Here is a 13,922-nt window from a genome sequence, read left to right as displayed (position 1 = left end):
AGAAAATACAGAATTTTTAGCTTACTTAGTTTTGCTTTTAATGACAAAAATCTAAGATCTTAAGTGCTTTTTTTGTCCACTTTTTCGCCGCAGCATGTCAGCCATGTTTGTGGAGTGTGTCGCCACATTTCTTTGGGCATGTGCACGAAGCTCATGTTGCCATAACAAATTGTGTTTATGAGCTCAATTACGTGTACTTTTTGTACAATTTCCCACTAAATTGTCACGAGAACACTGTCTGTGTGTATGCCTGCGCTAGTGAGGATCACAAGGAAAGCATCATGTGGAAACACGTGGCTAGTTCTTTTGAGTCGTTTTTAGAGCAATTACCAGTGAAAGATTTAAAAAAAAAAAAAAAAATCAGGAAAGTGTTTGTATTAAATTACATTGAGTTATATTTTCAGGAAATGAGTCAAAAAATATGAGCACTCACTTTCAAGTTTAAAATTTAAATGTTTTAAAAATATATATTTTAAATGTTTTTTTTTTAAATAAATGTGTTATGTGTATACAACAGCGTGCAAGGAAAACTTAACTGTGGAGGATTTTCATTTTGAATTTATTTTCAAACAATATATAAACAAGTAATATGTTAAAACTAAAACAAAAAATATATTGTTGTCATTAAAATATATAGCTAATCAATTTTTAAGAATATACATAAAATAAAACATTTGTTTAAAAATATATGAATATACATGAAATTAATAGAAGGAATAAACAAAAATACATAGCTGAATACAATTAATTAATGATTTAAAGACATGAGTTATCAATTCAAAATAAAATATAATACAATATATAGTTTTAAACAATACTGTATGTACACAAATATTACGTTTAAAATAAATAAATAAAATAACCAAATTTACATTGAAAATAAATAAAATAAACATTTGTTTAAAAATATAGAAACAATACATTCAGATTGAGTAATTGAATAATATTTATTATAAATGTTAAATAAATTGATATTTAAAAAATATGTTATGAATTCAAAAAGCAATGAATAAAATAGAAAATAAAACAAAATATAAATTTTTCAAACAATATATATGTAAGTAATACATTTACAATAAAAATAGGAAAAACTATTATAATTAATATATTGGTAATGTATTTTAAAAATATGACAAAATATGTATTAAAAAAACATTAAAATGCATTAAAAAGTGTTTAAAATATAGAAATAATACAAAATAAAATAGTAAAATAAAAATGAATTAATAATAAACATTTATAATAAAGACAATAACTAATTTGAAAATATGTTATGAATCATATATATTATAGAATTTGTCTTAAAGGCCAGTTGTCGTGTGCTATAAAAATAATCACGTGGCATGCGAGAGAAGCTCTAACGACACCCTGAACTGTCACAACAGTCATCATGGCAACCACAGAACAGGAAAACACACTTTTTTTTTTTTTTTTTTTGCAATAACTCAATTTAATACCTCAGGTTCATGCCTTCCTACTGTGAAGAGGTGATGCTATTCATAGAGCTGGCGTGCAGTCGCCATGGCAACGTCCCCGACTGGAGACGGTACTCCCTTCGTGAACCAGCTCTGTCTCTTGGTCCGTGTTCGCCTCTCGCCACAATTGATGTCTTTTCCCCTCATGCTCAATCACACCGTTAATGTCACCTTAACGAGCGCCATTCACTTTTACGAGCTCGCTAACTGCCGGGCTCATGATTGGTCGCTGGGGAACATGCACGGTCACCCTGAGTGCTTTTATGGTCTTACACCTGCAACTGAGACCACCACTTACATAGTTTAACGATATATTTTTGTTACTACCAGATGACACATATTTCAACACATCATTTAAAAATGTATTTCATACAGAGATTGCGCAAAATTGGTGCATTAGAGCCGTCTTATTAAAACACACTTTTTAAAGTATTCTTTAACGCCTGTTTTCACTCCCGCTGTCAAGAATAGGCAAGGCTATCATATAACATCACTTTGAGGAGACGAAAACAGGCAAAGCATGTTTGCTTCAAGCTGTTTATTTGTCACTCTATTTGACGTTTACTGTAAAACTGACAGATAAAACAAAAGAGAATCAAACATTTAAATACCAACGTTGTCAACAAAACTGTATAATTTCATCTAACGAACGTGCACTGGCTTAATGCTAACATATACAGTGGTGCCTTGAGATACAAGTTTAATTAATTCCGTGACCATGCGCATATCTCGAAACACTAGTATCTCAAATCATCTTTCACCAATAAAATTGAAGTTTCAATGACAATCCGCTGCCTCAAAATAAAAAGCCCAAATTAGCTTTTTGAATGTGTATTTTCCCAAGAAAAATCACACTCAGTATTGTACTGTATAAAAGCACCAAACACGACTGTACCTAATGCAGTGTCCTTTCTTTTTCTTCGGTGGGGTCTATTGGTGGTTGGCGAACCAATTTGAATGTGCATTAGTGCCACCAACTGATATTGTCCTTCCACTGCAACGAAACCAATGTGAATGGATGATGGCTTGATGTTATAAAGTTAGCTTGCACCATCAAATTTGAGCTCGTATCTCAAGACAAAACATCAGCGCTGGCGGCTCATATCTCAAAAAACTCGTGAGTCAAGGCACCACTGCCACCACAAGCTAAGGGAAATTAGCATCGATGTTACAGTAATTCTAAACCAGGGGTACTCAAACACAAATCCTAAAGCGGAAAAACGTTTTTAATAAGTAAAAGGTCCGTTTATCTGCTGCAATATTCCAATCAAAATGTGCTTTTCATTTAAAAGAACCAAAATAAAAACTGAAATAAAATTTCATTTCCATTTTTGCATAAATTAAAATAATTAGTTGAATAAAACAAAACATGATCTCTGTTGCAAAACCAAAACAAACATCAGAATGGGGTTAAGAGCTTTGTTCTTTTTAAATATGAACACAAAGAACCACAAGAAAGAAGGAGATGCAGCACAACATGGTACTACACTGAAGGGGCGCAACTCTAAATTCAGACTTTTCTGAATGCTGTAAAAACCCATTTGGTATGAATGTCATCATGTTTTGAGGACTGACAATAAAAGGCTACCATACCATACCCACACATTCCCTATCAGTACCTTTTACACATTACAGCGACACGTAAAAAATGTTTGTTTCGAATGAAGAAAAGTTTTCTTCCTCACAGTCAAAGTGGGTCCCGGGCTGTACGAGCCGAACACAGAGTGCAGAACTCGGGTGCTTTGGCCCACATTCTTTATATAGAAGTCCTGCTTTCACTGAGAAGTGGGTCACCTTGCGCAAGGACCTGAATCCTTGACATACATTTTAGTCCACTGTATGGACTCCACAGTTGAGACAAACACTTCCCAAAATGTCACTCTGCGTGTGTGTGTCATATACACCAGTTAAATGTGTGAGATGTTCAATGTGATGTATCTTGAGCATATAGCATTACCAGTGTCATAGCCGTTTCACGGTGAGATGCCACGCAAGTGGTCGCATGTAGCATTAGCTATGGGATGTATTTTGAGCGGTGGAATGTAGCATTAGCAGAGTGACCCACTGTTAGCTGTGGGATCCAGTTGCAGTGTAAGTGGTGGGGTGTAGCATTAGCTGGAGGATGTTGATTTAGCGGTGGAATGTAGCATTAGCTGCTTAACCGACTGTTAACTGTGGTGTGCAGTGTCTATTTAGGTGGTGGTATATAGCATTAGCCGTATGACATAGCATTAGCAGTTAGCAGTGGGGTGGACATTTCCTGGCATTAATATCCATCTTAGTGTAAGGAGTGCGATATAGCATTAACAGTCACATAGCATTAGCTGTGTAATCCACTGTTAACGGTGGGCTGCATTGCAAATTGTGGGATGTAGCGTGAGCATTCGACTGTAACATTTGCTGTGGAATGTAGCATTAGTTGTGTGATCCACTGTTAGTGGGATGCAGTGTAAGTGGTTGGAAATAGCATTAGCTTTAGGGTGTGGCATTGATGGGGAATGTAGCATAAGCGTTTTAATCCACTGTTAATGGTGAGATGCAGTGTTCGGCTATAGCCTTAGCAGTAGGCTCTAGCATTAGCAGTGAAATGTTGGGTTAGCTTTGGTAGCGACATTATCTATCCGGACATTTTATAGTGTAAATTGTGAGCGGTAGCATTAGCACTTATGTAGCATTAGTCGGGTGATCCACTGTTAGCAAAGGGATATAGAGGAAGCAATGTTCGTCGTTTGCAGTGGCATGTATCATTAGCGGTGGGAGTTGGCATTAACAATGCAATCCATCAACACAGTAGGATGTAGCATTAGCAGTCGCATTAGCGATGGGATGTAGCTTTAGCAGTGCGTGTAAGTGTTGGGCTGCAGCATTAACAAGTTAGGTTAGTTTAGGTAGATATTTTAATGATACGAGAGGACATTCTATGTAGCATTAGCATTGTGATCAGTGTAAATTATATAACATTAGCCGGGTGATTCACCTTTAGCAATGGGGTATCAAGGAAGTGCTGTTAGCAGAGGGATACTGCATTACCAGTGAAATGAGGCAATAGTGTTGCGATTAATCATCGCACTGGCATATAGCATTAACATTGTGATTTACTGTTAGCATGTAGAATTAACAGGGGGAGGAGCTAGTAGATGACATCATTCAGGCTGAGGCTTGTGTTTTGTATGTTTTGGTGTGACTGTTTTCCACCTTCAGGCTTGTTTGCTTCGCTGATGCTGAGCTAACTAAGCTAATTTAGTCACCTGTCCCTTACTCTGATGATTGGCGTTGTAAACATGGACCCCCTTTACACACTTGCCTTCCTCCTCTCTCTCTCTTACCACCAGGCCGCCGTCCCACAGCCAACCTTCTCCATGCCTGTTACCGTACCGGTATCCAATCAGAGTGCCCCACCGCCGCAGCCAACCACCCTCCAGTTCAGCAACAACCCGGGCGGCACCCTGGTCACCACCACCTCCTTCGTCAACGCCGCCCTGTCAGATCCCCGTCTGCTTTCGCCACAGCAAACCGCCCTGCAGAGGAACAGCGTCTCCCCTGGACTGCCGCAGCGACCTGCCAGCGCAGGTATTACATGCCAAGGTGTTTTTAAGTTTTGGGCTTGAGGACGACTGTGCTAAAAAAGTTTGCAGTCACAGAGGTTTTGGAGAAAATTCAGCCGCCAAAGTCAGTTGGCCTAACTCACATGTAATTTAATAGCAATTTATATCATGAGTAGGCCCATAAAAAAAGTCTCAAGAAGCCACGCCCGAAAAGATACTGGAAGTCGGTCATTTTGGTTTGAAGCAGCCATTTTAGGTTAAATTGGCTCAGGTGCGCTCAACCATGTTTTTAAAACAATTCACCTCCAGAAGCCAGTTTGACTGAACAACATGAAATTTGTTAGTCATGTCTATCATGAGTAGACTGACAAAAAGTTCACAAGAAGCCATGCTTGAAAGGTCACAGAAAGTCAGCCAATATTTTGTGACCAATTTGGAGTAAATTTCGCCATTTTCAGGGGTCATTTAAAGATGAAGTCGTCTGAGAGACTTTGTCCAATTGCTTCCTAATTTGAGCCATTTATAATAGACATATTGCAACCGCTAATTTGTGAAGTTTTTGGGATTCTTACAGCCTAACAGGCAAAATTGTGCGATTTGATTTCCTTCAAACTGTATACTTGTACGGAGTACTCCGTGTGGCGGGGCTGTGAGGGCCCATTATTTGCTGCTTTAATTTAAACTTTTGTAACTTCCATACACGCGCACAAGCCGACAGAAACGTCTTTTGATACTCGCTGCTGATTGACGAGGTTCGTAAGTCTGGAAACTTCATCAAGCGAAGGAACGCCAAAACAAAAGCCTCTTCAAAAACAACAGCCGGCTGTGAAGTGACGCCCACACGCTTTTGATTGACAGCTCCTCTTTGCGAGACAAACGACTTCTACCTCCCGAAACATGTTTGTTTACTCCACCCTCGTCTTTTATTATATTTTACTCTTACACGACCTCCTCAAAGGCGCAGCACATTTTACACTTAGCTGCCACTTCATTAGGTACAGTATCAAATGTGGAAATTCCGCTTGTGCAAAGATATTATTAATGCTCACTTTTGAGGTATTAACTTTTACAAGTGTACTATACTCAGAGTTAGTTCTAATATTTTGACCAGCTTAACGAGCTTCGCAAAAGGCTCAACATATTAGAAAAAGCAACAGAAGTTCAAGCCCTGGAATTCAAACCAATGTAACCGAATTTCTTTTCAATTTGGGGCATTGGTGTTTGAAACTTTTTTATGTGGCTTTTTATGATAGACATATCTACCCAGTTTCATATTGATCAGTTGAACTGATGACAGGGGCTATTTTTTTTTTTACTTTGAGAATCCTTGAAATGATCCTCACACTTTGACCATGCTTGCAAGACAGCCGAGGCAAACAAGTTTGGCAATTTAGTGTCGCCCATCCGTCTAATATACCTGCTTCTGATAGTGGGTTATTTGGGTAAATTCTCAGGTAGGAGTTCGTCAAAGTACGAGTCGCCTCATAGTCACCACTTTAAACCAAAATGGCTGACTTCCTGTCCATTTTCAGACGTGGATCCTGTCATGTTAGACATATCCACCCAATTTTGTGTTGTTCATTGAAACTGGTGTTAGGGGCTAACTTTTTCCCACTTCCCAGGAGGCGATACTGAGTGACTTTTAAAATACATATACTTTCTCCAGGATATACGCACGTCCATTCGTGAGGTTTTTGTTGTTGTTGTTGCTTTGTTTTGTTTTTGTTTTGCATGTTGAGACCCTAAAATTGTGATGAATAACAACAAACATCCAGTATGGTTATATTACCAGACAGCATTTTTGATACACCTTTTGGATGGGATCTTATTATATTTTGTACCTAATGAAGTGTCTTTTGGGTTTATTAAGATGCAGAGCTTACAGTTACAATCATGCAGTTTAAATGTTATTGTTTAATCAATTCGTCGACATTTTGTCCATCCCATTTGGATTCAAGCACAACATAATTGTTGACTGTGGAATTCCTGTTTAACGAGACACTTGATTGAGAACAGTGGCAGCTTCTGATGCCTACAGCCACACAACGTGAAAATGTTTTCTGTTGGTATCATGACGTGTAAAAACTTTGCCGTTTGAATGGGGAATTTGCACACCCTTGTGGAGACATTATAAGGCGTTTTATAAGGGGTGAGGTTATCGATTACAAGGAAAGATTACATCTTCATTGTTTGAAGAGCCCTGTTGTAGCTTGTTGTTGGTAGGAAGTGACTGAGAGAGTCATGGCTGCTTGTGTATGTGCATTGTTAATTAAAAATGCATGCTAAACAGTGACGTAGGTCATTTAGGGTCAAAATGGGGGTCTCGCACATGGCACCATTCAACCAAGGACTGCCGCTGCTTGAAAGATTAAAGTGGAGTATTTAAGACAAATATAAATGATTTTGGTTGCATTAAACTCAAGTTTTGCGTTCTCATCTGCAGGTGCCCTCCTCGGAGATCTGGGAAACTCCAACGGAGCGTGCCCGAGTCCAGTCCGTAAGTGCAATTACACACAATAATAACTTGATAGGGAAACAATGTGGCTTGGTTGTCACAGTTACAAATAGAAGGAAGACCTTAAATGTAGTCTGAAGAAACTTTTAAAAAAGTCAGGCGGAGGAGGTCAAATGGGCTTGCGTGGTTATCTGGTCTTAAAGGTGACCACGCACGCACACGCACGCATTGTACGCACAATTTATCCTGCTTGTCGTCAAATGATTGTGACGGTTCACAAACAAACAACAGAAGAATAATTTTCTGTGTGGCAGTAACAGGTTTGGTTTGGCACCCACACATCACACACACACACACACACCCCAATACTGGTGACAGGTGAGAGCTGAGGGTCACAACCCAGAGGGCAGAATGTGACAGGGAAGCAACAGCAGGGGTTTGAAGAAGGATTTTTGTATATTGGATAAAAGAAAGTGATCTTTTAAAGTGTTAGTAAACGATCATCTTTTTGTATCATATATTGTATGATGTGTTGATTCATTTTTAAGACAACACCATGGTTATGTTCTGATCTTGTATTTGTTGCATCTGTTCATGTTTTGATGGTAAAAAAAAAAAAAAAAAAAGTGTTGTGTAAAGTTGTAAACAAATGGCCAAAACAACATTTTTTTTAAAAGACACTTAAAGGAGGTGGTAAGCGTTTTTTTTCTTTTCTTTTTTTTCTTTCTTTCTTTCATAGTTTAAAAGAATTTCCAGGTGTCTTAAAATGTCTGTGACATGCTCTCGTCAAAATGCACAAGGCATAAAGAACGACAGCACGCTTCTTTCATCTACTTGTCAAACTCTGCTTGAAATTACACCTAATTGCATGTTGATTGGGGAATATTTTTAATAATTTTCCACAGGAGGATATTGAGTGAGTATTGGGTTTTTGTTCAGGACCCCTAAAATACATAACAAATGTTCAGCTTGATGCATGTGCTTGCATACATTTCAACAAAAGTAGTACCTGAATTTATGAGTGACCCCATTTATGGGTTTTCCAAAATACGATCTGTCGCTCGCCAGTATTTTGTCTTGAGTTGTGAGCAAACATTTTAGTTACAAGCATTTAATGGTGGCAGGTAACTTGACAACAAACAGCAGATTTTGAACAATTCTTCAAAAAACAGCCAAATGCAAATGGTTGCTTGAAGCTGTTTATTGCCATTCCCTGTTAAAGTTAAAACATAAAACAAAGAGAATTACCGGTACTTGTTGTATTTTAATTAGACCACATAACTTTGGAAAGTCTGCTAGCTTATTGCTAACACATGATGGAAAATACCATAGACCGGTTAATGAAACTAGCATCGATGTTGCAGTCGTTTTAACCCTTTAAGCAACTGATATTTGAACACAAACGGTGCAGCAACATATGTAGACAGACAATACAACATTACTATATTCTTTATGGTTTTATGGGGAAACTAACTAATACTACTAATGACTAATACAACTGCAGTTTACTGAGTCATGTAGTTGTGAAACTCTGTTTATTATGAATGTCTGCATTATACTGCCCAATCGTGCCTAAGGTGTGCAAACCAGAAGGGGCAGAATGTCAATGAGCATTGAAGGCTGAAATCGTGACTCACAAACTGTGTAAATCTTGACACTCTAGTTAATTAGAGTATGTTATTACTTTGTTTTTATAAATTAATATACTATAGTGTGCTATATTTCTTTTTAAAACACTCGTTACAATTTTTTGTTTTGTTTTTTAAGGGGGTTTTAAAAGGAATAATGACATTTCCATTCGCAAGTCAAAGTAGCACTGCACAGACGTGTCTGTCAAGACTTTCTTGTGCAAAGCAGCTGAGAGCAAACGTACCTGCAACAAATAAAACAAGAGACACCCGTCTTGTGTTCTGGTACCCCCCGCCCCCCGCCCGCCCAACACACACGCAAAATCTCTTGGGGCCCCTCTCAGCTGTTGCCCCTCATCTCCTCTCTCCGCAATTGCCCCTCCCCAGCGTCGCTGATCTTGGCAGGAACCGCTCCTCAGAGGTGACTTTGACGCTGGCCAGAGTTTCCCCCTTAAAGCCCATTAGCGGCACACACAGTGCCAGCAGTAACAGATATCTTCTTGGGTTTTTTTTCTTCTGGCCGCTATGCTGCTTTTTTTTTTTTTTCCCCTCAACATTTTTGTCATGTCAATGCAAATGTAATGAAACTTCCCAATGGTAACTGGGGATTTTGACTCACATCATTTCCAACTTCGGCTCGTTAAATGTATCAATATCCTGTTTACGACAAATTGTACATTTTGGCTCTGTTGTGGACCCTTTATGCCAATCCGCTAATTGCGGAATGTCACGTGACCAAACCCAGAAAAAAGGATAGCAGACTTCCTGTTTATGCTACGCTAAAAAGCATGACTACGGTTTGATGACATGTGTTTGAAGCCACACTTGCTAAAATTTAGTTTTCTTTGTGCCTGGTGTCTTCGATTAGAAGTTAAATACATGTATATCGTGTATTTATACAAATATATGATGTACATATGTAAACACACAATGCTGAAACATTGAATATTGTCATCTTTGGTGGCTCTGTGGTGATATCTTTTGTTTAAAAAAAAAAAGACGTAGTTTAAAGTGAATGTGGGAGTAGGTTGCGCATATACCGTATTGAAACCCATTAAAACAATTTGGTTAAAGTGGGTTTCATTCTTGACTTTTCTACCAGATTACATTATTAATACATTTTTAGACTTGTAAGCAGTTTCATAAAATATTCTTACTTTCTGAAAAGAGGCGTTCACCGACTTACTGCACTCCAATGGAGCAAATGAATGACTGATGATGATTTTAAGAAGTGGAGATACCCTGACCAGTGTTGCCACAGTTACCTTGAAAAGGTAGCTTAGTTACTTTCCTGATTGCTGGAGCTTAAAGTAACTTTGTTACTTTACTGATTACTTGATTTCAAAAGTAATGAAGTTGGAAAAAAGTAACCTTTCAGTTACATTCAGCAGCTGCCAAGTGGCAGTAATATCACTTATCCACAGTACAAAAAAAGCATTTAATGTATGCCACACAAGTTACAGAATCATGTCATCATGAAGCAATGTTTTTATGTTAAATATTTTCATGATAAGAGGTGTAGAAATTGATGGGAATTATTTTCTTTAGCTTGTATTTACATATTTGATTTTTTGTTGTCATTGTAAGTCGGGTTTTTTAATGTTTGTCTTTCTGGGGGTGTGGGGGGTCTTCTTGAATGTTGTCTTCATCGACATCATGTGTTGAAAGCTGAAACATCATCCAATCAAATTACAGCTCAGGTGACTCCATGTATCCAAAAGCTTCTTGTGGTCTGCTCATGCTTCTCCTGGACCACCATTCCCATCCCCGCCTTCAATATTTCCTTTCTTTCCCATGTGTTCCGTCTCGCTCATGCCGGATATGTGCTCTCTGTGTGTGTGTGTGTGTGTGTGTGTGTGTGTGTGTGATGTGTGATGTGTGATGTGTGTGTGGCTCTCAGCTGTTGCGCGCTTGGCTCTTTGGGAAGATCCACATTGACGTCAGACGCCATTCCCAGCATTCCTCAGTCCAGTCACCACATCGCCACCCTGTGGAGTCCACACATACACAAAAATACAAACACAGAAACACTAATAATACAAGCGTGGAATACAGACTTTGTGCGTGGGCTTGTGTGCATGCGTGTCTGATTGACATGAAGCAGAGTCTCATGTCACTGCTGTCATCAAGAAGTGGCGTCATGGAGAACCTCTTTCAGCTATCTTATGCAGACCCGTGTGTGTGTGTGTGTGTGTGTGTGTGTGTGTGTGTGTGTGTGTGTGTGTGTGTGTGGTCACCTTGAAGACCAGAATACCACGCCCCTGTTTGGCCTCCTCCTCTTCCTTCTATTTGTAACTGTGACAACCAAGCCACCATGCTTCCCTATCGTCTTACTATTGGTATTTAAATGATTATTTGTTACTTATTATATACATATAATATTAGTATAGTAATTTTTTTTTCTCTTATTATATATATTTTCATTTACATTCCACTCACTGTGCATCTGTAGCTAACGGCTACATTAGCGCCCGGGCCTCGCCGGGCCTGCTGTCCATCTCCAATGGCAACAACAGCAACCTGGTCAAGGTGGTCCCGGCCAAGTCTCCGCCTCCTGCCAGTCCTCAGATGGTCAGCGCTCGCAAGCCAGACCTCCGGGTCATCACCTCACATGGCAGCAAGAGCCTCATGCAGCTAGTGAGTGACAAGAAAATAGCATGAAGTTGAATAAGAATTACTATTACTGTACACTGAACCCCCTTTTATGGGGGTGGGGGAAATACATTCCAGACCCAGCTAAGAGATAGAGCCCATGTCAGTTTTTATTTTTAACAGTGTACCCCTCCCACACGCTTCAAACACATTTAAACTTGAGACCGAACAGGTGTTTGCCAATAGCTTTCTCTGTTGTAGTACAATAATTTTACTAATAGATGGTGCTGTTGGTCTGTAGTATTTCAGCTTTCAGTGGGGGATTGCATAATCTAAGGTGAGGCTGACTGCTCACTGCCGCACTACACGTTTCGCCCTTGTATTTGAACACGAAATACGCAAATTCATTTATTTTGATGATGAAATCAAGGACATTATTGGATTCAAAAATAAAATGCATGTCAAGCACAGTCCAGAGAGCTAAAATGGAAAGTAATTTTATTTATTTATTTATTTGTCTTTACAATCCTGGTGAGGCTCTGCCTCCCCTGACCGCGCCTTCCTGAATCAGTGTTTCCCTGCTATTTACCAGGAATAACGACCCAGCCTCGAATAGCAAAAATGTGCGAATAATTGACACCCACCTAGAAAGGTTTCTAATTCCCGAAAGATGCCATAGCAAAAATGTGCGAATAATTGACACCCACCTAGAAAGGTTTCTAATTCCCGAAAGATGCCACAAGACTGCTACTTTTGTCTAAATGAAGATCCTTAGCACACTACAACATAGTTCCTTGGCACCAAGATGCCCACAAAAACAGTGAATAGGTGACATTTTTAGCAATAATGAAGGCTCGGTTCCCCCAAAAATCTATGAATCGTTGAATCTGCATAAGGTACTGGAAAACCTGTAAAATGGATGTTGAAGTACATTATTTAAGTGCTGGATAGACGGTAAAGTGTTCTAAAGGAATCAGTTTTCTTTTATTGAATGAAGGAGCTCAAATTTCCACTGAATAGTATTTTCCAAAAAGCATTGATGTGTCTTTTCAGGGGGAAAACATCACAATCACATTAAAAAGTGGTCTCTCGGTGAGATTAGTCTTAATTTGTGAACAATTAGACCCATGTTGCTCCTCTCTGTTAAGCGTCACTGAAATTAAACTTTAGTGCTGACAAATTCAAATTCCCCATCACGACAATACACTTTTTGTTTTCAAAACAAAGATGTCAATCATGTGCAGCATGTTTGACTTGACTGGTCACCTTGTGTGTTTCCTCCCGGCGTGCAGACAGACGAAGAACTGGACCTGGTCAGCGAGGTGAATAGAAGCTTTCACAACCTTCGGCACGCGCGTTTCATGTCCCATTGTGTGTCAACACACCGTGCATGAATGTGCACATGCCCGTCACAGCCCAATCTAAGTCGTTATGAGGAGACACACAGCCGACTGGTCGCTTGATTGAAACTTTTTCAACACTTTTTTTTATAAAGAAAAATCAGTTTTTCATGACAACATCAAAATGTGAGGCTACCTTCAATTGAATTATTTCTTTATGTAAAACTTTGACTACCAGGCGACCCTCTCCGCTATGCCTAGCATGTGCACGTGTGTTTGATGTTTATTCAGCTGCTGCACGCGTTCACAAGTAGCAAATAAAGTAGGTCAGGACAGTAGAAGTAAACCAGACTGTGTTATGCCTTTTGAGGAAGGGATCTGACATGGTAGCAAATAGGAAAGGACATGACAGTAGAAGTGAAAAAAATCCAATGCTACACCCAGTGAAGGAAGGTATGCAACCAGTCGCAAATAGGAGTGAGCCGGACAGGGCTACATCCTGTGATAAAGGGACGCCACTCGTTACAAATAGGACAGGACAGTAGCATTGAGCTAGGCTAAGTTACACCCTGAAAGGAAGGAATACAGTAGGTATAAAGTAAGACAAGACAGAAGTAGTTAGCCAGGCAGTGTTACGCACTATGAGGAAAAAGATACAACAAATAGAAAATAGAAAAAGGAAGGTACAGGACAGGATAAGTGAACCAGGCAGTGCTACACCCTGTGAGCGAGGGAAGTGACAAGTAGCAAATTGGACAGGCCAGTAGCACTCAGCCAGGAAGTGCTTCACTTAGTTAGAAGGGGGAAGTAACGAGTAGCAGACGGGATCAGACAGGACAGTAAAAGTAAGCCAAGCAGTGTTAAACCCTGTGAGGAAGGGATGTGAT

At 39.2% G+C, this 13,922-nt stretch overlaps 1 protein-coding gene across 5 annotated transcripts in view; it reads left to right on the top strand.

Annotated features, from left to right (window-relative positions):
* mef2d (myocyte enhancer factor 2d) overlaps positions 1-13,922 on the top strand; it is a 106,519-nt gene that overhangs the window by 79,963 nt on the left and 12,634 nt on the right. For 4 of the 5 annotated variants that reach the window (XM_061674732.1, XM_061674730.1, XM_061674731.1 and 1 more), the window contains exons 5-8: positions 4,808-5,045; positions 7,464-7,517; positions 11,556-11,740; positions 12,988-13,017. In XM_061674732.1, the coding sequence (XP_061530716.1) occupies positions 4,808-5,045; positions 7,464-7,517; positions 11,556-11,740; positions 12,988-13,017 (507 nt within the window). The remainder of the gene's footprint in view (positions 1-4,807; positions 5,046-7,463; positions 7,518-11,555; positions 11,741-12,987; positions 13,018-13,922) is intronic. The other variant, XM_061674733.1, reaches the window with a different exon arrangement.

Source organism: Phycodurus eques, chromosome 4 (assembly GCF_024500275.1).
Source record: "Phycodurus eques isolate BA_2022a chromosome 4, UOR_Pequ_1.1, whole genome shotgun sequence".
Lineage (NCBI taxonomy): Eukaryota > Metazoa > Chordata > Actinopteri > Syngnathiformes > Syngnathidae > Phycodurus > Phycodurus eques.
The sequence above is the reverse complement of the archived record's forward strand: the minus strand, read 5'-3'. Positions and strand labels throughout refer to the sequence as shown.